We start from the raw sequence: 26,773 nt of genomic DNA, 5'->3' as shown, positions 1-26,773 counted from the left end.
AGAGATTTGCATGTTTAGAGGTGAATTCTAAGTTATTATTGTTTATTATAAAAGCTTTCTTGTTAGTTAAGCTTTCTTGATGGTGAGACGCGGCACTCCTGGCAGTTGATATGAAAGTCAGCATGAAAATCTTGACACCTGTGTTTGGGTATTACGAATATTTCTTTAAAAGGAAACAATGAAACATGTCCACTTTCACTGCCAGTTTATATTCTAAATCTAAAACAAACTAACAGCTGCGAAATTTGAATTTGTGATGATGTACCTAATTATACACGATGACCACTGTACACTGTACACAGTACGCGCTACAGTCTGACTAATATTTTAGATCTAAATATCCTCCTTAAATTCTATTAAACTGATTAAAGTTGGAGGACTACGAAAATGTGGTTCCTTTCTTTGACTTGGAACGTAGTAGCAACTCTAGTATTCATCGAAAGGTAACCAACAAAGATCACTACAGTCAGAACATGAAATCACCGACAATTGACTATGACAGCTGGAGTAATGGAGTTGAGACCAATTACTCCATAACAAAGCATTCATCGCGAAAGATTTAATTATATATGCATGAAATTATAAATTGAGACCTCAACACTACTGTTCGCCAAAGAAGATCTCAACACCACTGATATGCTTTAGAAAATAGTTTGATACATCGACGACTTATATCCTGTTGCACGAAATGGTGAAAACGCTGGTAACGTTTCGGATAGAGCTTTTGAAAAGAACAAAGCAATTTGATTTAGGGGTTGCAAAAGCTAAGCAATCCATGCTAATGGATGATTCAGTTTTAAGAGCCACACACGCTTAACGCTGATGGGTGCCCTCGTCCCTATACCCTGGGATTAACGAAATGGTGCACACTGTACAGTGTCGTGGAAGCGACTTAACTGTATGAAAACAAAAGTGGTGTCAAAATAACAGTAATATTGTATTTACTTAACCGAGTAAACATGATGAATACAACCTTCAAACCACAAAACCATAACATGTAATTAAATAAATGAAGTTTGGTTGGTTCTTGCGAACAATGTACATAAACTACATGAACAGTAAAGCCTTACAATGTGTGCGTAAACCCCAAAAACAAAAGTTGATTTTTGTATCTATGGTAAATGGATTATTTGTTCTTGTAACTTGCTCTGACAATCCTACTTTCCACCCTTACCATAGCTTCCTTTTAGGGTCACAGTCCGATTAAAAACAAGTTTTTCCACAGTAGAGTCCTTGTCAACCACAAAATACCCTGGAATTACAGATATAAAAAGATCATATATTGGGCAAACAATTACAACATCCATCATGCACGCATTATAAACTTCGTTGCAGACATGCACACTTAAAAGGATCAAATAACAAACACAAGTTGTAAAGTACCTAATCTTTCAAATTGGAACGTGTCCCCAACTTTTGCTTCCTTGACTGAGGACACGCCATATGCATTGGGAACTATCACTTTGGAGTTCGGGTTTAGATCGCCAAGCCAATTGTCAAGTTCGGCAGGATTCTAGACAGTGATTAAACAAACAGAGCAGGGAAACATAATTAAAAAACAAGTAGGCGTGTAAACGTAATCATGTAAGGAATAGACTGATAAAAGTGACCAACCTCTGACAGGAATAGCCTCTCAAACAACCTGACTTCCATCTTCAATGGATCAACACCTGGAGAAGGCTGAGAAACCCAGTGGAGAACACCCTAAAACAAAAAGTTTTGTATATATCACCAACTGATCATATATTGCATTAACTTGATGACAGGATTCAGTTAAGTCAGCAAACCTTAGGCTTTGTCTTCTTTGAAGGATCATACTCAGCCCGAATTTCAAGAATAGTCTCATTATCATCAGCAAGAATAACTTCAGTGCACTTTATAGGAAAAGCATATCTACACATACAACAAATATCTTGAATTTGGGACCTACAGTTTCTATTAAGAAGATTAATCTGTACCTCATACCAACCTCAATATCACAGATTTACCAGGGGCAAGCCCATAATAATCTTTTGAATCTTGCATCCGGAAATCTGAACGCTCAATATATACAACATTGGAAAATGGAATCTGGAACAATTTTATGACCAAAGGATAATCAGAAACGAAAAACAAAGTGGCATGAACTTCAAAGTAGTAGTACCATCAGTCCATGACAACCATAAAAGGACAACTGTTCAGTAAAAATAGTTCAATAGGAACAACTAGGATCATTTGATTTCGAAATACCGTTGTAATACCCAAAGATACAAGCTTTGACAAGTTCAATCTTACCTTGTACAAAGCAGATGGATCATCGGCTTGAGCATCAGGCCATTTTTTTCCATCAACCTCTATCACTGAGTTGGCTTCTAGGTTAGTAATTACCACCTTAAAAGACAAACCAATCAGTCTTCAGTTTTAAGTAATAAAACTGCGTTAGGTCAGACAGCATCTTTTGAGAGAACACAAAAGTAAAATATACCTTGAGTGGATTTAGGACAACCATTGTGCGAGCAGCAGTTTTGTTCAGCTCTTCCCTCACATGATATTCAAGGCGTTCCACAGATATCAAAGTGCCATCACTGCAGAAGGAAGAGAACAATTTTAATGGAACTAGGCACTAACAGCGTAATGAAAAACTGACAGTAAATACAAAGATTGGAATATGTATCCTACCTTCTAGTGATTCCAATACCACGAACAAAAGCATTGATCGAAGTCGGGGTCATGCCTCTACGGCGCAAACCAGCTAGTGTCATTAGACGAGGATCATCCCACCCATCAACCCACTTCTCTGTCACTAGCCGATTTAGCTTCAACAAAGAAGAACCACTGATTAGGGGGATGAAAGAATAGAAAAATTATGATAACCCAACTCTAAAATGTTTATAATGTTCCAAATTGTTGTCTCACCTTTCGCTTTGACATTACTGTGTTTGAGACATTCAACCGTGAATATTCCCATACATAAGGTTGATATATGCCTAAGGAATGTAACAACCAATAGTATGATGCACGACGTGTCTCAAATTCAAGAGTACATAGCTGCGTGCAATATTCATAGATCAATGAACCATTTTCTATTAACATGACACATGTAGGGAATTCACTGCAAGAAAACTTACTGAATGTGTGACATTCTCAAGAGAATCCACAGTGCAATGAGCATAATCATAGCTTGGATAGATGCACCACTTATCTCCAGCATGAGGGTGTGGAGTAAACTGAAGGTAACAGCATTTGTGGTCATACCATAAAATAACAATCTCACTGAAAATTTGAGTAATCAAACACATTTAGTGGTGTGCTTACTTTAATGCGATACGCAATTAGGTCATACATATTGTAGTTATCACTTTGCATGTCTTGCTTCATCCTCAGTGTTGCTTTCCCTTCCTCTATAAGTCCACGTCTCATATCCTCAAAGAGTTTCAATGATTCTGAAATCGGTCTGTCCCTCCAAGGACTGTTTAATTTCTTCTCCCTATATTCCTTTACCTCATCAGGTGTCTGCAACCAAATCATTCAATAAGATCGTGTTTGTGATTGTTATAACCCCCCATAAAAATAAAAAGTAGGAATAATTACATCCGTCATAATTTATTTCACATTAATTATTTTGTCCTAGTTGGTATAATTATGCACCACAAGCATTCCCCCCACACAACGTATACCATCAAAAGCCTAAGAGTTATCACTTTGAAGGATTCAATTTATAGCTTATACTTGTAATATATCCACACTTACACCTTCAGTGAAGCATTTAAGAAAACAAACAAAAACAGTTCAGTAATAGTTTATTGCAGATGTTTGGATGTCAACCTGATGATCGACATAAGCATGACCCCTTTTGATGAGCTCAACTGCTAATTCATATAATTCTTGGAAGTAATCACTCGTGTATGTAATCTGCAAAATGTGCAAGGCTGTTACACATAATAGAAAAAGAAGAAACACTCAGTTTGAACAAGGGAGGAAGCACTAATAACCTTGAATGGTTCCCAACCCATCCACCGGACAATTTCCTCAATGTGATCAATGTACTCTTTCTTTTCTGCTTCAGGATTTGTATCATCATACCTGAAAGTGCCACAAATCAGCAAATGTATGTTCAATAGATATCATGCAGAGATACAGAGGAACTGAAAATCTAGCTCCACAGAAACTTTACAAGATCAGACCATAGCACCCAGTCATCAATAAAGCACTCTGAAGATCAATTTTTAATTCCAGTATGTCCAAGATGTTAAGGAAACCAATAAAATAACTAAAAATTCCATTTCCCTAGCAGCAACCTATTTTTTTTGGCTGCAGATACATTGGTGACAGTAAAATTAAACATAAGGGATATAATAAAATAAACACACCTCAGATAGCAGCCTCCATTTCTATCTTTTGCCAACCCAAAATCAATAAACATTGCCTGACATTAATTTAAGATAAAAAATAATAACAATAAATCACTGCCAAATGGAAATCATTAATCAGTAATGATCTCAATGTGACACATCACATACCTTGGCATGACCAATATGTAAATATCCATTTGGTTCTGGTGGAAAGCGGGTCAAAACTTTCCCACCTGTTGCTTTCAAGTGCTTGTCAAGAAGTTCCTTTGTATTGCAACATCTAAGAATACTACCATCACTAAAGTGAACATCAGTATGCACCTGAAATGAACATGATACTCATGACATGGCACAAATGCAACTTAATAAAAAAAGTAAATTCTGAAAAAAATCAGGGTCTTGGAATCCTAGTATAGTAGTATTGATAAAAATTTACAATGTTGAAAGCTCAACATTGTGATATCAACTAGGCATTTGCTAAGTGCACTAAGAAGTCAAAAAACACATAAAATTTTCATGAGCAAACAATACATTGGAAATGGCTCACATATAACTTGAGCTCAGAATCAGAGTGAAGAATTTGCTTCAGAATACTAACACAAAAGAACAGGGACAAAATTATTATCAAAATAATGAAATTAAATACCTTGAAATTTTCCTCCGGATTAGGGAATATCAAGAATGGATTCAGTTCTTCTTCAGGCAGCTTTTCTGGGGCAGCAATAGGTGCTGCCTTCTCCTATTTACATAGATAACACTTGTAAAATTACCAAAAAGGACTTGTAACAAACATCATAAATAAGAGTGAAATAGAGCTCACTTCTACTTTAGCAGGCTTCTCTTTCTTCTTTTTAGTAGGCTTTTCATCATCTGCTGCTGTCTTTGGTCCAAGTAGTTCAACTAGTTTTGCATCTACGAGTCCCTGATTCATGAAAAAGGGCAACACAACTAAAAAGTATTAAGAAAACATATATAAATAAACCCACTGTCTACAATGTTAGATCCATTTCATAGCCATCATCACCTTAGTAACTTTTGCATCAGCCCATGGGAGTCTCTTCCGAACGTGCCCGAGTAACTCGCCCACTAATAAAATTAAAAACAAAGTTCATAAGCATTGTGCAAATCGGTAGTTTTAAAAGGGAGAGTTATGAATAAATTTAAAACTGATGGGGAAAAGGCCACAGGCCATATACAAAGAAATGCATCAACACATAAAAAAAAAGTGAGCCATTCATTAAATACTCTTGTCAATAAGATTATTAAATGCGTATTCCAGATTAAAATTTGTAAGCGTGAAAATCTACATATATAGTTTGTAAAACTGGAAGCCAAAACCCATCATATCAAATTCTTACAAGGACATAAATACCTACCATTTATTCGGTAGCGTAGCTCCAAAATTTTCTCCTTATTCTCTTTAAACACTTCATTAACAGCATTTTGTATATCTTCTGTTGACACCTCAATGCCTGCTCATACATACAACACATCTGAACCTTACTACCTTAGAAAAGAAACTTGGAACACTATAGAACAAAAGAACTAAAATGTGAAATCCAATCTACTTTAGAAAATGGCACATATTTTTTTCTGAAATCTAACGCACTATGAAATCAAGCCATGCAATGCTAGGGGGACAGCAACTTTTGTGTTTGTTAGCCATCAACTAGCCATCAATGATGATTTAATGGTGTGAGATTGGTGTGAGATTTCATCCAATGGCTCACATTTTTCTGCTGGTTACATGCTGGCCAAAATTCAGTAGAATTGCTGGCCCCCTAGACTTTCCCTCAAACTAATATCATGCTAAGGATTTTTCTCTGCATACCAACACCACAGGCTTCTTCAAATTTCTTCAAATCAAGATTGTCAGGGCCAATGGCAGCAAGGAAAGCTAGTGCTGCATCTAACTGAGCTGCTGTTTTCACCTGCAACAAGATGGAACAATTTCATGATACAGTTAGCAACAACACGTCAATCCCAGAACATCAAATAGCAGCAACATATTATAGTTCACACACCTTGGACGTGACAATGTATTGAAGTAATGTTGGGCGATTTGGCAGGGCATTCCCAGGGTACTTTGTCGCAACCTGCCACACAAAAACAAAAAACAATAGCATTAATAAGCATGTCAAACAATCGAGAGATAAAACAACCAGAATAAGAAATGAAGATTATTCGTTTCTCTCCGTTACTATAACTTTCATTTATTAACTGATTATTATTGGCATCCAAGCAAGTAAGCTTAAAATTAGCTGCATGCAGTAAATATATTACCGTGTAAAGAAGATTTCCAACAGTTCGGTCGCATCCACCAGTAACACCAGCCTTAAAACAAATACACGTCGAAGAACAACACAAAACGAATGTAAGAAAACAACGAGCAATGGAAACTTGAAGAGTGCGAGAACAGAACACAGAAATAGAAATAGGTATAGCTAAAAAAGACGGAATAGTTTTACCTCGTCGATTACGGTAATGAGGTTGGTGGTGACTTTTTTGTTGGCGACGGTGTTGCGGGCGGTGCCCTCATCCAATCCTATATCCTTAAAGAGCTCGAAGCACTTCTCCTTATCGGCTCCGTCGTCCTTCGTCGGCATTTTTTGCGGCGGCGCTAATCGAAAAAAGCGAAGCTCTCTTACACGCGCGAATTTAGGGTTTTAGCTCCGACAGCGGTAATTTCTGTAATTAACTGTGTAAGTGCGACTTAGATGCATTAGAAGGCAAAGAAAACAAGGAGGAGCTTGTGACTGTGTGAGCTTCTGAATCAGGGTGCGTTTCTCTGTTTGCGTTTCGAAATGGAACAGATTCTTTGCTTCGAGAGATTCGTTTTCCTTTGGGCTCTTATCCCCGATTAGGACTTCCGTTGACGTTTACTTCATCAACTTGGGCCTCACGTCAACTTCATTTATTTTACCTTCTCAGTGACTTGGGCTTTACGCATATGGGCCCACATACTACTACTAATCTTTAAAAATGCTATATTAATGTTGGATCACGTGACCAAAAATAAAATGTCAGATCACAAAAAATTAAAACTAGTTAGTTTGATTATCGCGATTAGTGACTGAAATTCCCATTTTGCTTTTCGAAGCACATAACCTATTTTAGGATCTAATCAATTTGGATTAGTTTAGTGATTAGTTTATTAGTCCACTTAAGTAGATATTAGAATTTAAAAATTTAAATCTCATCTTATACATACAACAACACATGATCAGTGACTAAATCTTTGAGTAAAGTTTACATCTGTGACGAATTATAAAAGAGTAATACTATAATATTTGTATATATCTAATAAATTCAGTACAATATTATATGGTAAAAACAATCAATTACAGTTAAAAAAAAAAGTAAAAATTGTAAAATTCGAATTCACTAAACACAAAATGGTATAAGAGATAAAAATAGGTTGAAAATGTACAAAAAATTGGCCAGTAAGCTGTGTTATCCAACTTGTTATAAGCAGTTGAGAAAAAGAGACGTAAAAAGTTGAGAAAGATAGAAGAAAAAAATTGAGATGCAGAGAAGAGGAGAGAGGAAATTTTAGAAAAATAGAAAAAAAAATATACCACTCAAAGTTTGTAGACGTAGTTCTCCAATCTATTATTTGTAATTCTTTCTCTATTACTACGCTTTGATATGGATCATATGCCATCTATCCTACTTTTGTAACTAATTCTGCCTTCACAATTGAGGAGTCTAATACATATTCATTGACATTGCTATCTTCATAAACAATTTTAATGTACAAGTTCATTGTTAATTATTACAAATTAGTGCTTACCGATTGGAGAATATTATAAGAAACAAAAATAATTAGAGTAAAGTATTGTTTTTATTCCCAATGTTTGGGATAAGTTTTATTTGTGTTCCTAACGTTTAAATCGTTCTATTTATATCTTTAACGTTTATAAAAGTGATTCAATGTTATTTTGTTGTTAATTATATTAATATTTCAGATTGTATTTTTCAATTATTCTCACTTAAATGTATTCATTCTCAATTAGGTCTCATTTAAATGTATTCAATTTTAATATTGTACCTAAAATTTGTATTAAGTTCAATTATGTCCTTAAAAAGAGTGAATTATGCAAATATTGTAGAGATTAGTTTCAACTTTTAATGAATTATTATCCGGAGTGGATCATCAATTTTGACCCAGACATTTATATTCTAACTTCAATAAGAGATTTTTAGAACTCTAACTAAAGCTTATGTGTGTAATTAACGGCAGAATAACATTAAATCACTTTTATAAACGTTAGAAATACAAATAGAACGATTTAAATGTTAGGACATAAATAAAACTTATTCCAACATTAAAAACAAAAAAAATAATTTACTCAAAAAAATATTTTGACATATTTCTTTGCCGGTAAAACTTGAAGTAAGCACAAACACATCATCAAGAGTTCAAAATAATGCCTAAGAAAATCTCAAATCTAACAACTTGGTACATTTCTGAACCAATGTCTAAACTTTTCTGTATCAATAACTCAGAAAAGAAAGGATGATCTATCATATTTAGGGTTGTTTCTGGTGCAATTTGAATCGATTTTGAGTAAAAAAACTCATCCGATTCAAACACTATGTTTACTTGTAGTGCGGTTTAGATTTGATGATTTAAAAAGAAATCCGATCCGATCCGATCCAATTTTTACGATTTAGATTAGATTGAATTTACGGTTTTGTAAATTAAAAAAATTAAATATATATAACAAGTCTCAACATCAAATTTTAAATAATCAACAATAATATAGCAAGTCTTAACAATATCTTAAAAACTCAACGATAACATAACAATAGAAATAAAAAATTATAGGTTAGTTAAAATAAATAAATAAATCACATTTTGAACATAAAACATCTATTAAATAATAATAATACATGAAAAATATAAAAATGTATAACAAATTGAATATGTTATAAGTATAATTGTAAACATAATGATAAAATAATAATATTATAACACATTGTGCGTTTGGATTGGATTAGATCGGTTGTAAAAAGTAGATCTGAAATCTTATCCAATTCCGCAATTTGCAAAAGTTAAAATCCAATCAAATTCGAATTAATACAATTTTAATCGATCTCCGATTTAAGTTAAATTAAATAAACAATTTAATTTAAATCGGTTTGGATTTGAACACCCCTAGACCCTAACCATATTTTTTAGATCAATGAATCAACTTTATTTCATAAGTTTTGTACCAATGTTCCTTTTTTTTTTCAATTTGCATAACATAGGATTATTTTTCTATTGACTAAAATTAATATTCAAAACAGCCAAATCTCCAACCATGACAAGATCGTCTTACTCAAAAGATGTTATTTCTTCTTATAGTTTTCCTAATTAGCTTGATATTTGAATAGAATAATCAGTGAATAGAATAGATTTAATGGATTTTTTAATAAAATAAAAAAATTATTATTTTTAAAAATCTTATTTTTTTAATTTTAATTTTTTTAAATACGATTTTTTTTATTCAAAGCAAGTTTGCCGCATCCCGGCGACGAACTCCACTTCAAATTTAAAAAAAAATGGCCAACTCAAATTTTTAAGCTTCACAATGCACAATGACAATTATTATCATCGCCTCTAAAATACATAAGAATACACAAGAGTATATAGGAATAAATCATATCTTTATAAAGAAAATAATGGTTTTTTTTATTTATAATAGAAAAAATCCTTATTAAATATAGCTTATTACCGTGCATTTGTGTATTTCTGAAGACTATGAAAATAGTTGTCATAAAAATGTTAAAGAAGTCATGCTTGTTTTTGTGTACTTTTATCTACTTTTGAATACGATGATAATAACTTAAAAATTCGAGTTTCGTGTATTTTAGAAAAAATTAAAGTGAAGTTCGCCAGGAGTGCAATAAATTCCTCTTAGATCCCAAAAAAAATTGTATATATAAAACTAAAATTAAAAAAACAAAGTTTTGAAAAATAATAAAGTTTTGGTTAATATCTTCACTGTAAATACAAAGGGGCCAAAACACAACAAATGGACGAACCATCCCAGACCCACCCGACCCGGAGAACAATCCCCATCAGTTCCCATGTGCGCCGTTCTTGCTAAGGTGGCCAATGAAGCCCGAACTCTCTCTGCTGTCACCATGTTAAAGCATAGGACATCATTCTCAAATTGGTGAGGTATCACTGTAGATCAATATGCCCAATTCACATTGAGTGCTTGATCATATAGTTGCCTTTCATGCAATGTCATTATCGCAAGTGGGCTGCACATGCTCGATCATGATAGTCCACAAAACCATAAGAAGACTTTTCTTTTCTTATTAGCTCCCTCCTAGAACTGGCTCCATCTGCTGAGACATTGCAGCAGCAAGCATGCCAGGGCGGTACATCTACTATTGTTGAAGCAAGGCTTGTTGCATTAGGGCTTGTTGTTGTTGTTGCTGTCATCCTCTCCAACGATTCACTCCTTATCTAGCTCTGGTAATGCGGTTTTAATGCAACTAATGATGGCTTCAAAGAAGACCTCTGAAGTGGTGAATTTGCATGAAACCACTTGGCATGCTCAACTGATGATTTGGAGTTGGAATCTCTGGAATCTGAAAACCGTAGAACAATGTGACGAAGCCCACCCAAGCTAACTCCTCCGGTAATGCAGCAACCGTCGTGACCTTCTCTGCTTCAACTCCAATCACTACTTCTGCTATCCGCACTGACACCTGGAGCGTCGAGTTGTCATGATCTGTTTTCCAAACCTGAACCAGACAAATTATCCTTGCGGAGGATGTTCCTAATGGAAATTGGCTTATGCATGATCCAATTTTGGTGAAGAGTTTCCTGGCGTGTGTGTTTCGCCACTTCGTGCGCTACTGAGTTTGCTTCTCTGGGTACCCAGGTAAAACCCAATTTGGAATACCTCTTGCTAAATGTAGTATATCATCCAATACAACTTGAATTTTTGCAATTGATGCATGAGACTTTAGTGCCTGAATGAGTATCTGATTGTCTGATTCTATGATAACCTTCTGCAATAGGAAATTTTGTGACATAATTAAAGCTGCCCTAACCGCTAATACCTCCGTAGCCAATGGAAAGGCCGCAACTATGGAGGAGTTAATTCCTGAGAGAAAGGTTCTATTATGGTCTCTGAACACTTCGGCCGTAGTACCCTCAGATTAAGCTCCAATGAAAGCTGCATCAACGTTGCATTTGATCCAACCTTGCAGTGGCGGTCTCCAGGTAACCCTGCTGCCTAATCTCGTTACAGTAATTACATTGTTTGCTGGTTCCTCTATCACTTCTGCAAATTCTAGTTCCATTAGTTTAGCTTTGTGAATCACCATTATAGGATTAGGATTGGCCTTCTGATATATTGCTAGATTCCTCGCTTTTCACACCTCCCAAACTAGAAAACCAACCTTACTGCTGCAGAGATCATAATTAGTACCTACATTCAGCCTCATTTTTCCTAGAAGTTCCATCATCCACTTTCCAAAAGAAGAAACTGTTAGGGCCATAGGACAGCATTGAATTTGTGCTCCAAACCAAGCTGCTCTTGTCCAAGGACATAGTAGCAATGCATGCTCAGTGGTCTCTGGTTTCTGCAAACAAATAGGGCACATAGGGGTATTAATGACTCTTTTATCAAAAATATTTCCAAAGATAGGAAGAATGTTATGCGAAGCCCGCCATAAAAAGATTTTGATTTTTTTAGGAACTCTTAATTTCCAAATCTCCTGCCATAAGACTTTTAAGTCTTCACCAGTGGATGGAATATTGTTCTGTAGGCTCCTTTCATTCCTAGCAACATGATATCCCGTCTTGATAGTGTAAATGCCATCCGATCTGAAAGGCCAGCAAAAACTATCTTCCCTACCAAAAAAACTTACTGGGGTTCTAAGAATTTTATTGACGGAAGCTCCATCAAAATACAATTTTAACTTATCCATATTCCACCCCTCTCCCTTAAGAATTAGATCCTTCACAAACTCAATCGAGGTTTCTAACAACAAGATCCTTATCCAAGTTCATTATCCACTTATTCTCCAGAATTCTTACTCGCTCTCCATTTTCTATCAACCATCTTCCATTTCTCAAAAGAAAATCCCTGCCATGAAGAATACTTTTCCGCATCCATGATGCTGCCCTTCCCACCTTAGCATATTTAAAATCATCCCTTGGAAAGTAAATAGCTTTTAGTACCTGTACCCAAATCGCTTTAGGGTTTTCCAAAATTTTCCACGCTTGTTTAGTTAAATGTGCTATATTCTGGCAATATAAATCTTTAAACCCAAAACCTCTATCCTTTTTACTGGCACATAACTTATCCCAACTCTTCCAATGAATACCTCTTTCCTTACCTGAGGACGCCCACCAGAATTTGGCAATTTTCTTACTAAGCCATTCACAAAAACCTTTAGGAAAAAGAACCACATTCATAGTATAGGCAGGTAACGCTTGAAAAATTGATTTGATGAGGACCTCTTTCTCAGCTTGATTAAGAAGTTTTTGTTTACACCCTCCTAGCTTATCCACCACTCTGTCCTCAATCCAACTGAAAGCACTATTCTTAGATCTTTCCCAGTGAGCAAGGATTCCAAGATACTTACCTAGATTATCCCAAACTAACAAGCCCAAAATCTCTTATATTTCTACTCTAATCCTGATAGGAATTATGTTTCCAAACGTGATCCCAGACTTGTCCAAATTGATTCTCTGCCCTGAAGCTTCGATGTACAAATTCAAAATAGTAATAAGCTGATAAATTTCCTCCTCACTGTCTTTTGAGAAGATTATACAATCATCCGCAAAGAGGAGGTGTGAGATGGCTGGTACCATAAGGACAATTTTAACTCCCGAGATTCTGCCCTCTTCTTTAGCCTTATCCATAACAATGGTAAAAACCTCCGCTGCTATTATAAAAAGGTACAATGATAGGGGATCCCCTGCCTAATACCCCTCCTCGGCTCAATAGATGTCGATAAAAATCCATTATCTTAAGCTTATAACTTACTTGACTCACACACTTCATCAACAACTTTATCCGATGCGGGTTAAACCCAAAAGCCCTCAAAGTTGCTTCTAAGAAAGACCACTCCATCCTATCATAAACTTTGTTCATATCAATCTTAATAGCTAAGTTCCTGGAAGCATTCGCCCCTTTCCTATTCAGATCATGAAACATTTCCTGAACTATAACCAAATTATCTTGAATCAGGCGGCCACCCACAAAAGTACTCTGGATGGGGAATATGATCTTATCTATTATTTTTCTAAGCCTAATAACCAGCATTCTAGAAATAATCTTATATATAAAATTGTAGCAGCTAATCAGCCTTAGCTGATTGAGGGTTTTCGAGTGATCAATCTTAGGAGCCACGACTATAAAGGTTTCCCCAGCACTGCTTGATAAATTACCATCATAAAAAAATTTCTTAACAACATCACAGACATCTTTACCAATAATTGTCTAGTACTTCCGATAAAACAGACTATTGAGACCATCCGATCCTGGTGCATTAAGACTTTCCAGGCTGAAAGTAGCCTCTTTGATTTCCTCATCAGTAACCTCCTTCATGAGCTCCGCATTCATATCCCCAGTCACTTTAACAGGAATATGGCGAATGCAAGCAGTCAAATCCAATTTCTCCGAGGCTTTAAACAGATCCTGAAAGTGCCCTACTGCTAGCTTGAGAATATCCCTTTCCCCACACACCCAATTACCTGTTGAATCCTTTAATCTCTCTAGCTGATTTATGTCCCTTCTTTGAATAGTAGAGGCGTGAAAGAAAGATGTATTCTTGTCCCCAAATTTCAACCATTTTACCGTTGACCTCTGACCCCAATACTTTTCCTCACGTCTCCATAATCTAGTGATCTCTAATTTAGACTGTTAATCTCCTGCTGCTGAGACTCTGTATAATAAGCTTCCTGCAGATGTTTGAGGCGTAGCTTTAAATTTCCTATTTCAACATCAGCTCGCTTAAAACTATCTTTACTCTATTTGACCAATTCTTCCTTACAATTTTGTGTTCTTCGATTCAGATTTGTCCAAATGTCAGCCCCAGTATTTCCAGACCTGCTCCACCATCTCCTTATAACAGAGTCGCAGTCAGCATGGTCTACCCAAAAAGCCTCGAATTTAAAATTTTTACTCCTTCGAGTTCTAGGATTAACATTGAGAACTATAGGAGTATGATCCTAACTAATAGGTGGTAAGGCTAAAAGCGTAGCATGTTAAAAATTTCTTCTCCATTTCCAATTAGCAAGAACCCTATCTAGCCTTTTCTTCGTGACACAGTCATTTCTTGGATTACTAAACCACGTGTATTTCATCCCTTGTAGCTCCAAATCCAAGACAGCATTCTCATGTACAAAATTTCTGAAAGATTTAATCTGACTACTCGGTTTAGGGTGTAGACATACTTTCTCATCTTGTGAAATAATATCGTTGAAATCTCCCATGAAAATTTTTGGTTGTGCCAAGTTATTATTTACTAAGGATAATTCCTTCCATAACTCCTTCCTTTTCTTATAATCTGGATGCCCATAAACAAAAGTAGCCTCCCAATCCTTATCATTACCACTACTACCTTTAGTTTTAATAAAATTATCACACCAAGCATAAACATGAACATTTACATTACTTTTCCAGAAAATACAAAGTCCTCCGGATAACCCCCGACACTCCACACAAAACATGCTATCAAAACATAACCTTCTCCTAATCCTATCACAACTAGCTTTACTAGCTTTAGTTTTCATAAGAAACAAAATGGACGGCCTGTGATATTTACAAATACTTTTTAATTCATGCACTGTTGAAGGGGCTGCCATTCCTCGACAGTTCCAGCTGACAACAATCATGGCTGATGGTGGGGCATGTCAAGGCCCACTTCCTCAGCCATGTCTGTTCCAGTCTCAGATTTGTACTTCTTACCTGGTTGTTGCATACAAATTCCCTTGGATTCCTTCATTTTTGCCTCATAATCTGCATTGATGCATAATGTCCTTTTTCTTTTGAGGTTCAAATGCATTTCCAAGTTGTAAGCCAGCTCCAAGGCCCATTCGAAATCATTCCTCTACTGAGCCTTTGCAATGTAATCCTCTTTCATTTCTTGTTGATCCTCTGGTAGCTCAACAAAATACTTGTCCTTAGTTTCCACCCTTTGAAACACAGCTCTGGCGCTTGCATTGACAATTCTTTTCATTTTTGGTTTTTTCCTGTAGCTCCACAACTGATCAACAACTTGACTCATACAATCTGTCCCCCTCCTTGTTGATTGCAGCATTCTATCGTTGAGTTAATGATTCTGCTGAGATCCCATATTGTCAAAAAGCTTGGTCAATTCTTCTCTAATTGATAAGCACCTGTTATTATCTTTGCTACCTTCCTTTACCTGCAGGTTTGCTGTCTCTTCCTGAGTTACCATCAGCTCAGCTAAATCAACCTCATTCTTTGTTGTTCTCATATTAAACGATAGGCCCTTATAGTTCTCAGTCACTTGTGCACGGAGCTGATTGCCCTCATCCCTTAGCCCACCATCCCAATTATCCCCTCCTGTTGCCTGAAGCTTATCCTTCTCTTTCCTCATCATGTTTAAAAGGTCTGCTACTTTCTCACCCAATCCTGAATGTTTGTCTTCATACATATCACGCCTGGGTGATATACTTGCCAAATCATCATCGATCTGTACCCTTGATCTTCGACTATCTCTATGACTGATATTTTGTTGCTCCAGGTTGCATTCAAAAGTTCTCTAAAACTCTCCCCTCGCCCTATCACCCGAACACTTACCATCTGCCCATTGCTCCTTGGGAAGATCCAATTTTTCGCACTCTCCTCCACCCGCTTGTTTATTCTTCGTCAACAACCTGTTTTCCTCATCATCTTTCTGCCCTACACCCCTGGCAGAAATAGCCTTAGCCCTGTTGACCCCCAACCCCGAAGCATACCTCAGTTTCAAAGGGTCCCAACATGCTGTTGCCATTGGATTCTTACACTCCTTCTTATTATGACCAAGAATTTCACAGTTTAGGCAATAGCTATCCTGAATCCTTTCATATTTCAAATCAACCCACAGATCAAGAGAATTTTTTCTAGCTAGCCAAAAACCAGTAGGTAAAGGTTTAGTGACATTCAAAGTTACCTTCACCCTCAAAAAGGTTCTCTGAAAGATGTTATTCCATCTAGGGTTTTCTGTTTCCATAACAACACCCAGCCTCTTACCAATAATTTCTGTTGATTTTGTCGTTATGTAATGAAGCGGAAGCCCATGAATTTGTACCCATAATTTCATTATTTTGTGGTCAACATCATATACTAACTGTCTGCCATTCCATGTCTGCAGGTTCAGAAGATTTTCTCTGATGCTCCAAAGTCCACCTTTCCGTATCTGAACACCCTTGCTAGCATCTGTGAAGTTAATTAAAACCTTATTTCTGCCCACCTCTGAGATCGCCACTCCCTCCGAATTCTCCCAGATTTTCAGCAGTGCTGCTTTGCACGTGTTGAAGCTAACTTATCTTACCTACCATATTCAAATTTCCTTCAATAAAGCTCTCATCATATTCTGGGTTGAGACGAACGACATCTCTCTCGATAGACTTATCCTCTGCTTGTTCCATGACGAGAAAAACAAGAGTAAAGGAAGCTCAATTATCGTATAAAAGGAAGATGAACAAAGACACTCCTAAGAAGAAAATTCTACAAACAGTTAAACTACAAGTTGAAGTCCTATTATGTGTCATTGATAACCCTATCTATTTTTTTTAAAACCAAACTTGAATTTAGGGCCCGTTTGGGAAACTCTAGAAGTAACTTTTTTAACTTTTGACTTATAAAAAGTAGTAGTATTAATGTCTGGTATAATTTTCAAAACTAAATTGCAACTTTCTAAGAAGTTATTTAGGAACTTATAGAGAAGTTAAAAAAATGAATTCTCTCATAATACTTCTACTTTTCATCACATTTCTATAAAATAAGCACTTTTAGAGTTAAAAATCCAAACACAAAGTAACTTATTTATAAGGTACTTTTAACAGAGTCATTTATTGTTTAAGTTATTTTATCAAAATGAGCTTAATTAAGTTGATTACTCAAATTGGGCCTTGGTCTAATATGACTCAACTCAATTTACTTCCAAGTTTGAGGTAAAAAAAAAATTTAAAGAAAAAAAAAGAAGTAAAAGGAGAATTTTAGATAATAATTAAAAATTTTAAAAATTATTATATACTTCTAGAATTTTATCTTTTATTAAATATTATGCATGAAAATATAAATAATAACAAATGATAATATATTATTTTATTAAGAATAAAATAATAAATCTAATTAAAATCGAATAAAAATATCTAATTAAAAACACTTAAAAATAAAGAATTTCAAATGCTAAAAAAATTATAAAATCATCATTTTGTAAATAATAAAATTTGTTAATAAATTATAACTCAAATGACATAATTTTTCTATGCTCATCTAATAAGTAAGAAGTTGCGGATTGGAATCTTTTTATGTTTATGTTTGATTAAAAAAAAAAACTCATAAACTTAAGTCCTTTAAAATCTTTCCTTTCATTCTTAATTCTCCAAAACCATTCGTAAATACACCGGAACAAAGTATAACAATGTCAGTGGCTTAGGTCTTAGGATGTGTACTTGCTAGTTACTGCTTACCCAAGCAATAAAATTGATATTTTTTAGACATGGAGATACCAAATCCATCCAATCCAATAGCGAGCAATAAACCACGAATCTATCTAATCCAAACAAGGGAATAATCACGTGCTACCAGAGTATTAATAAAAAAAATACTTAATTTTAATATACACACATTTTTTATTACACAATACATACGATGAGAGATGAGACTTGAGAAATGAGAAATGAGAAATGAGAAATAAAAAAGTCCAGCGGCGCTGCCAAATGCCAATACTACCCTGACACACATATGGGGATGCCCCCAAATCAGAACACACCCACCCCCTGCAGATTCCCTTTTCTATATTGCTTTCTCCATCACTCATATAAGCGCATCAAGACATACCTTAAATAACGCAAATAAAGAATAAATTATGATTTTTATAAATTATTTTATTTATAAATAAATTTAACTGTAAAGTTTTTATTTCAAAAAGACTCATTTATAGGTGATTTTATTTAAATCTACCAACATTCAAACATTTTATAAATAAAATAATAATTTATTTGCAAATAAACATTTTTTTCCAACCATGCAGCGGTTATAGTAGTCTCATAATGTGCTGCTTAGCATATGTCACCACCAGAATTGCAATCTGAAAAGATTCCATCCAGCCAATAAAAACGAATTGGTAGTCAAGGCTCAAGATCGCCATGACCATTCAGATTTCAACATAAAATACAGAACAAATTAATTCATTTTGTTTCGTGGTTTATCCTTGCCACACTCACTGTGACACCTTAGTGTAAAATCAATATTATGTAGTTATCATTGCAAATACATCTCTACTTTGAACCATAATATCGATCTCAATGATAAAGAGATTTTAGAGGGGTGGCTAGCTACGGTTAAAGTAAAATTAGTAAATTACATTTAAATGAGATATAAGTAATAAGTTAGATAAAAATAGTAAACAACAGTGCCAATTTATAGGGCGCAAAATCAGGAAAAGTGAAAATAACTTACCTAACCTATGTGGTTAGTGCACTTGTTGTGAACTTTGAACGTTCACACCTTCCACTTGAAAACATTTTGACACTTAAATAAGTATAGTGTATATTATTATTATGATTAAAGGACTACATTTTAGAATCCAAAAAAAATACTTTTATCTTTTTACTTAGTAAAATATATGTGTGTTTTTGGTACATTAACGGTTTTTAGATATTATATTCGTTGTAAAATTCATTAGAGAAATAAAGTCTAACATTTTCATATTAAAAGAGATCAGACTTATTTTTATGATCATTTATTCAATTGAGATATACCTAGTGGATCATTTTTTTTATACCATACAAAATTATACAAATAAATATATGCAAAAAAGATATAAACATCAATTTTGTTCATTCATACCTTGCATAAGAAACAATTTTATGTTTTTTTCAAAACCAATCATTTTACTGTGCTTTGAAACTAGAAGAGAGTTTATCTTCTTGTCTTAAAAGGAGCATATATATCTTGATTCTGATATCATGACCATCTTAGTCATGATGTTGGGCATTGCTTGAAGAAGTACTAAAGGTTGTGTGATACTAGAGATACTCCTGTGATAGTGCCTAGTCATAACAACAATAATTTCCTATGAACGAGGATAATTTTTGCCACTGTTTATTATTGTCCTAAATAATGGACCCTACATAGCGTGCCACATATGACATAAAGCTAAGATGTTCATTGATCAACAATTCAGCATGATGTTTTCACCACTAAGGCCAGCATAAATTGCCTAAGTTAGGTTCTACATCAAAATGTTGCAACTTGCAAGTATCCAAGAATGCAAGAACCATTAGTGGTACTAATGGAAACAACAATTACTGAAGATAAGTAACTTCTTCATGATGATGACTACGCAAATTTAGAAAATTAGTAGTATAATTGTACTCAGATTGGTCATTAACTTACCCAGTTTGTGCAATCTGTCTTTTAAGAACACTTGGGAATAATTAAGATTATATTACCATTTGTCTGATCTAATCAATGATACCTAAAGTCAAAAGATTTTCTCTCCATTTCTTTCAAATAAAACACAAATATTGTCATTGTAATGTTAGAAGTTCAGTAAATTAATTATTTTTTGCCAACTGTTAATAATATACAGAAAAAAAGTGTTGGCTAAAAATATATTATTGTACTGCTAGATTAAAAATATTATGTTAACGACAAAAAGTGTTAGCCACTGTAAAATAAAATTTCTTATCCTTAAAATTTTCTAATATTTTCAAAAAAAAGTTTAATTTAAAGTAATACAAAATTTTTAGAATGCTAATTATTTTTAATTTTAAATGTTCGGAACATGTTATTCAACCTTTTCAACTGTTTCAAGTTTTGTTTTTGGATATAAGATAGTTGTAATATTTTCACATTATTCTCTGAAAAAAATTAATATTAAAGAGATAATAATTTAAAATTAATTTATTTAACTTAATATTTATCATTTTATTCGTATAATATTATTACATCTAATATTATAAATTGTTTCAATAATAATTAATGAATATAAAATAAAATAATCTTATACTAATTTCGGATTGATTTTTATTGTTTTCCAACAATTTTTAAAAGGGAAAAACTACATTATTTTTCTTATCAAAAAGCTATTTAAGAGGATAATAAGAGCAATGCTAGGGGCAGCAACATTTGTGATTGGTAGCCATCAACTAGCCATCAATGATGATTTGATGGTGTGAGATTGGTGTGAGATTTCATCCAATGGCTTACCTTTCTCTGCTGGTTACATGCTGGCCAAAATGCAATAAAATTGCTGGCCCCTAGACTTTTCCGGATAATAAATATCAGATTTGTCTTGCAATCATTAGCGATCAATTTTCCTTTCACTGTTTACAACCTCTATACCACTTGTCATTATCATGCCGCTACACATTACCTTTCTTTTCTCATAAAAACAAAAGAAAAATGTAGGAGTTGTAGATCTTGCTCACAAAGCAAAGATAATAATAATAAAAATAATAACTTTAATCAGTAGAATTGACATAAATCAGTTCACAAGGTTTTCCACTTTATATTATGTAGGTAATAAGTAATTTCATTTTGTGTCTAAGATAAGGTTAATAGTTAATTATGGCATAAGTATGGACAATAATAGATCTTGTGCTCTGATTCCTAAGGCTTCTTTGGAAGGTGAACCTCCACGAAAGAAAAGAGAGATCCTTTTATAGGCTTTCGGTGATTGGCCTCTCTTTACTCTCTCTCTCTACCTTCCTTTCCTTACTCTTTACCCTTTCTTCTCATAAAAACAGAGTTCAAAGAAAAGTATGATGAATCAGCCTCCAATGCTAAGCTTAAATGAATGTTCCTCTCGGTTTGGAACATCCTCATACACACACACCCCCCAAAGCTAAAGCTGCAATTTCTGACTTCCAAACCCTATAATTCCACAACCTTCCCTTGTTCTTTCTCTCTCTCTCTCTCACTGTCTCTTTCACTCTCTTTGACTCCGAACACCTCTATATACATTTCTCTTTTTTTATTTTTTTATTTTATTTTTTTCCATTTCAACTAACACCCTCACCTTACCCAATACCCACCATAAATTTTGAAACTTTTTCGCGGCTACTCCTCAAATCCCAAGAAACCAACACCAAAAACAGAGTGGTAGTGGTTCCCCTGTTTTGAGAGTGAAGAAAGAAACCATGGCAATAGAAGTATGCTCTGAGACACCAAGCGCAGGAATCAGCCCTAGAATCTCATTCTCTCATGATCTCAAGAACACAGAAGGTGCTGTCCCCGTGGAGAATCGCCACCTTGGATCGGACCTCTGCATCTTTGACTCAACCGGCTCCGATTTCGTGTTCTGCATCACAAATTCCATAACAGAACAACTCTCTTCAGCCGATGAGCTTTTCTCCAATGGCAAGATTGTTCCAATGGAAGTGAAGCGAGTTTCAAATGCCCCACGTGAACCCTTACCCCATCATCGACCCCGTCCTCGTCCTCGTTCTTCAAGCACTGGAGGAGGATTCACAGAGAAGAAGAGGCTCAAGGAGTTCTTATCCGCAGAATCCGATGATGCAGAGAACGAAGAAGAGAAGCCATCTTCAAAGTATTTCTGGCAATTCAAGAGAAGTAGCAGCTTGAATTTCGATACGAATCGTGGGAATGGGTTGATTCGTTCGCTGCAGTTTCTATCACGGAGCAACTCAACTGGTTCTGCTCCGACTCCGAAGCAAACAGAGTCACAGAAACAGAGGTTGCAGAAACAGTGCTCTGTTTCGAGCCGAAGGTCTTCATCTTCATCATCTTCTTCCAGTTCAAGTACATATTATTTCTATAATTCTTCTCAGAAACCTTCATTAAAGAAAAGTAATGGATCTTCTGCTAATGGTGTTAGAATTAGTCCTGTTTTGAATCTACCACAATCATATATCCCAAAAGCAACTGCAAGATTCTTCGGAATTGGTTCACTCTTCTGTAATGGAAAGACTAAAAGGAAGAAGAAATAATATTTATTTTTTAAAAAAACATATAATAGTTATTTATTTATTTATTACGTATATTTTTAATTTCTCAATCATGATCCAATTCTTAATTGTAGCTACCCTGTCTTTGATTTAGGTTCATGTACTATTATCATGTGAGCTTAACTGTAAATTCAGAAAGAGAAAAAAAATGGAAAAAGGAAGGAAATTTATTTAATGAAATGGTTAAATAAGACTATATAATTTTGGGAAATTGTTACTCCTTTTTCCATAGGGGGGTGTGGATTGTAATTTTGGAAAGTGAAAACTACAGTTGATGGGTGGGAATGGACAAAAATAAATCATGCATATCACTATGTTTAGGGCCAAGGAGACAAATAAACAAGGAATCATTTTTTCTTGGTCTCTCCCATGCTATTTCCCTCCTTCTATCTATCCTTTCCATTAATTAATTTTTTTCTGCTTATAATTACATGTGGCTGGCTTTTATTCATCTCATCACTGATTGAACATTTATTTGAGGGGGCTCTTTTTATTTTTTTTTTCCCTTTCTACATAAATTAATTTAAATAAAATTTTGAAACTGAATGGGTCCCTAATTTTTTGTTCTTTTTGTTTTATTGAACCATCCAGACAAAACAGCCGAGTCAAAAAGAACAGGTTAGATTAGAAAAAGAAATAATTGATTAAGATGATACCACCCTTAATTCTTTTTCAATGGCGCCAGTTTACATATATAGTTGATCATTCATAAGTCATGAGACATAACCACTCTTATCTGGCCCATTCTTTGAGTACACAGTCTTAACCAATTAATGACTTCACAGAAGATTATCCCATTTTCTATGTCTTTTATTTTCACTACATGGCCCATTCTTTGAATATACAAATTTCTGGTGAATGACTTTTTACAACACTGTGATAGTATCTTATATATATTTTCTCGTTATTTTCTTGTGAACTGGGTCCATGACATAACTCTGCCAAGTCACGGAAAAAAATATTATCTCAAAAGAAAAAAAAAAAAACGTCCACAACGTCTAAACAATATAGTGACAATGTGTATGCACCATTTTTCTATTGTTGTTTACTGTCATGTTTGGATATGCTGTGGTGTCTGCGTGAAATCTATTCTGCGGAAATGTCTTATCAGTTCATAAAACTTAAAGCAAAGGAAGAAATGAGTTAGGTGCAAGTTTTGGCCTGGCAAAGCTGTCTTATATGATAGTACAAATGAACAACAACTAAGGATTGCCTATTCCCATGAAAAATAGAAGCTATGGTCCATTAATGATGTTTGGTTGTCTACTCTATGTTCAACAACATCGCCAAATTATTGTAGCTCCATAAAAACGACTAATCGGTGATCATATGCATGCCATTTGAATTTATATACAGTCTAAGTTCACGTCACGTATTTAATTAAACAATTCCGCTATGCGAGTAGCGGAACTTGAAACAAAATTTTGGAAGGGTCAGATAGAAAATAATTGTCAAAATATTTTTGATATAGATCCCATTTAAGATAAACTCGTCTAATCTCATCTCTCTGATTTGGGTGATATTATCAAATTTAAAGCCCTTTTTCAATATCTCGTTCTAAAAAATTAAGGTTAAAGTCATGAGATGTAACTTTTTGAATTTTTGAAGGTTATATCTTACTTTCTTCGTGATTCATTAAAGTAGAAGAACTATCTACAGGTATTGATATTGTAAAATTTATATGTTCTCCTTCTTAAATATTAGCCTTTTTAAATAAATAGTAAAATATAAAATAATATTAAATTAAATAAATAAAAAATATCTAATTTTTTATATTTGAACTTAAAGATAAAGAGAGTGTTGTTTATTGAACTTATTAGATATTTAAGTCATAGTAAAGTATTTAAGTCAATTGAACTATTTTTTATCTTTTGAAAAAGTACTACTAAATTTTTTATAAAATGTTTGGGGGAGCCATGGCCCCATTGTCTAAACTAAGCTCCGCCACTAATTTTTGCCAACTTCTGCCGACTCTTGTTTATGATTGTGTTTAATAAAAATATTTTTGTGGATGTGTCTAATAAAATTTTTTTTATTACTGTGTCTAATAAAAATATTTTTATATATATATTTCCTGAATGTGTCCTTTTATATATAATAATTAATTATTATTGATAATAAATTAACAGATAATATATTAATACCTATACTTTTCTTTAATTAAATTATCATCTAATAATTTTTATCTATCAACAACTTGAATTTTCACCCTTATATATATTGAATAATTAGAGCATGATGTTGCTTCTCCCAACTTATACTATTCACTACTTCCATTGAAATGTTCAATTAGAACATCAACGAGTACTAGTATATCATAATTATTGTTGAATTTTGACTTGACTTTCAGTTTATTATTTTAACATTTTTTTTTCTATTTTCAATTGAGTTAGTTGCCTATAAACATATAAAACAGTTTTAGTATGTAAATAACACAACCCAAGTAATTGTGCTATATTTAATAGCGTGACCAACATTAGAAACACACATGTATAGTATGTACCTACATTCCAAAATACAAATTAAGAAAATAAATAATCCTATTTTAAGAGATGATCTGAATTCTGAACAAACCGAAACTTGACAACTATTCAATCTTGGGGTAAAGTAGGGTCTTATGAAAATAAGCATGCATGTCCTGCTTATAGAGTTGTTGTAGCTGTACATTGCTTATATACATATGCGGTTTGAGAAAATCTAGCAGGAAAAAGAAAAAGCTATATATAGTATATAAAACCACATAGTCAAGATCCACGTCCTACGTGTCACGAAATCTTCACGTGCAATATGGCCACAATTAACAAATAAAAACAATTTTCTATATATATATATGCGTGCATATTACACTATATAGATGTTGATGGTGCTATTTTATATTCTCCCTTCCTTTGCAACAAAAACACAAACCCTTAGTTTTATTATCAACGTAACTTTGTGTGTTACGTTTGTGCATTAATTAATTGCAAGAAGGGAAGGGAAGAAGATGGGTGGCCATCATCATCATCATCATGAGCATCATGGAAAGGGTGGTGGTGACATTGAAGCAGGGTTCTACAACTATGGGAAGGGGATGAATAATGGTAATGAGTTGTATCCGGGGATGATTGAGTCACCGGAGCTACGATGGGGGTTTATTCGGAAAGTTTATATTATTGTGGCATGTCAACTGCTTCTAACCGCTCTCGTTTCATCCATCTACTTCATTTTCCCAAAAATTAAGGATACAATTCGCTCCAACCTCGTTTTCCTCATCCTTATGATCGTAATTCCCTTACTTGTTACCATAATCATTCTATTTGCATTGAGCAAATATTACAGGAAACACCCCGTCAATCTCATCCTTCTTGCCATCTATACCATCGCCACTGCTGTCGGCGTCGGCTTCGTTACTTCTTTTTCCAAAGGTATATGAATCGAGAATCGTTAGATAATTTGACAAGTTTAATTAAATTATCATCTAAACAGCATATGAGTTTTTTGGAAATTTGCGTGAACTAATTTTTTTAATTAATAAATTAAGGTGAAAACTCAAATACAATTGTTTTTAACGAATGTGTGTACAGGGCCAATCGTATTCGAGGCTATATTACTGACGGGTGCGGTGGTTCTTAGCCTCACGGCATACACATTTTGGGCGGTTAAACGAGGCCACGATTTCAGTTTCCTTGGTCCATTCCTCTTTGCTGCTTCAATGGTCTTGTTATTTTTCGCAATCATTCAAGTAAATTTAATTATTCTTACTAATTATTTTTTCCAGTATATTTATTCCCAACTTGATTTTAATTTTTCCCGAATCTAATGACTGGGTTTTTATCTATTTAGATGATTCACCCTTTGGGGCCAATCGGAAGGATGATATACAGTGGTCTTGGTGCACTGTTAATGTGTGGTTACATCGTATTTGACACGAATAATCTCATCAAAGTTTACGACTATGACGAGTATGTTTGGGGTGCAATCGCCATCTATCAAGATATCATCACCCTTTTCTTGCACCTGCTTTCAATATTGAACAATTAATTAATTTAGTGATTCAATCATGCCACCTTTAATTAGATGCAGCAGAGCAGAGGCCTCAGATGCTCAAATTGTACATCGATACATCTCTATTGTTTATTCAACAGTAGTCCTGTATCTGTATGCTTTTTGTTTATTTATTCTAACTTCATATATTAATATAATTGATTTTCTTTAATTCTAATAGATATAATCACTTTTACACGCTAAGGGTTTTAAATGGAATGATATTGCCTGGAATTTTTTCTTTTTC

At 34.3% G+C, this 26,773-nt stretch overlaps 3 protein-coding genes across 3 annotated transcripts; 2 read left to right on the top strand and 1 right to left on the bottom strand.

Annotated features, from left to right (window-relative positions):
- Window positions 1-916: 916 nt before the first annotated feature.
- LOC107467387 (glutamine--tRNA ligase) lies at window positions 917-7,169 on the bottom strand. Its single transcript, XM_016086470.2, has 23 exons — window positions 6,800-7,169; window positions 6,615-6,665; window positions 6,356-6,427; window positions 6,163-6,262; window positions 5,708-5,803; window positions 5,356-5,417; window positions 5,152-5,253; window positions 4,978-5,070; window positions 4,500-4,652; window positions 4,350-4,405; window positions 3,972-4,062; window positions 3,805-3,891; window positions 3,295-3,492; window positions 3,108-3,206; window positions 2,896-3,027; window positions 2,659-2,795; window positions 2,465-2,564; window positions 2,275-2,370; window positions 1,970-2,070; window positions 1,788-1,893; window positions 1,615-1,704; window positions 1,384-1,513; window positions 917-1,252 (listed from the first exon to the last, which is right to left on the bottom strand). The coding sequence occupies exons 1-23, from the start codon at window positions 6,935-6,937 to the stop codon at window positions 1,158-1,160; spliced, it is 2,385 nt and encodes a 794-aa protein (XP_015941956.1). The 5' UTR covers window positions 6,938-7,169; the 3' UTR covers window positions 917-1,157.
- A 13,972-nt stretch (window positions 7,170-21,141) lies between these two features.
- Window positions 21,142-22,551, top strand: LOC107467263 (uncharacterized). The gene has a single exon (XM_016086301.3). It carries the CDS (start codon window positions 21,676-21,678, stop codon window positions 22,483-22,485), a length of 810 nt encoding a protein of 269 aa, XP_015941787.1. The 5' UTR covers window positions 21,142-21,675; the 3' UTR covers window positions 22,486-22,551.
- Window positions 22,552-25,486: 2,935 nt separating this feature from the next.
- LOC107467288 (protein LIFEGUARD 1-like) lies at window positions 25,487-26,553 on the top strand. The gene is made up of 3 exons (XM_016086331.3): window positions 25,487-25,907; window positions 26,067-26,224; window positions 26,326-26,553. Exons 1-3 carry the CDS (start codon window positions 25,487-25,489, stop codon window positions 26,521-26,523), a joined length of 777 nt encoding a protein of 258 aa, XP_015941817.1. The 3' UTR covers window positions 26,524-26,553.
- Window positions 26,554-26,773: the final 220 nt, after the last annotated feature.

The sequence above is a fragment of the Arachis duranensis genome, chromosome 9, assembly GCF_000817695.3.
Source record: "Arachis duranensis cultivar V14167 chromosome 9, aradu.V14167.gnm2.J7QH, whole genome shotgun sequence".
Lineage (NCBI taxonomy): Eukaryota > Viridiplantae > Streptophyta > Magnoliopsida > Fabales > Fabaceae > Arachis > Arachis duranensis.
Note: the sequence above shows the minus strand (reverse complement) of the source record. Positions and strands in the feature narration are given on the sequence as shown.

What these genes read in the sequence shown, in the direction of transcription:
- LOC107467387 (XM_016086470.2), bottom strand. Translation starts at nt 6,937, where the DNA reads ATGCCGACGAAGGACGACGGAGCCGATAAGGAGAAGTGCTTCGAGCTC. An exon ending in TCATTACCGTAATCGACGAG is followed by an intron (nt 6,666 to 6,799) that starts GTAAAACTATTC and finishes ATTTGTTTTAAG; the next exon opens with GCTGGTGTTACTGGTGGATG. An exon ending in AATACATTGTCACGTCCAAG is followed by an intron (nt 6,263 to 6,355) that starts GTGTGTGAACTA and finishes ATCTTGTTGCAG; the next exon opens with GTGAAAACAGCAGCTCAGTT.
- LOC107467263 (XM_016086301.3), top strand. Translation starts at nt 21,676, where the DNA reads ATGGCAATAGAAGTATGCTCTGAGACACCAAGCGCAGGAATCAGCCCT.
- LOC107467288 (XM_016086331.3), top strand. Translation starts at nt 25,487, where the DNA reads ATGGGTGGCCATCATCATCATCATCATGAGCATCATGGAAAGGGTGGT. An exon ending in CGTTACTTCTTTTTCCAAAG is followed by an intron (nt 25,908 to 26,066) that starts GTATATGAATCG and finishes ATGTGTGTACAG; the next exon opens with GGCCAATCGTATTCGAGGCT. An exon ending in TATTTTTCGCAATCATTCAA is followed by an intron (nt 26,225 to 26,325) that starts GTAAATTTAATT and finishes TTATCTATTTAG; the next exon opens with ATGATTCACCCTTTGGGGCC.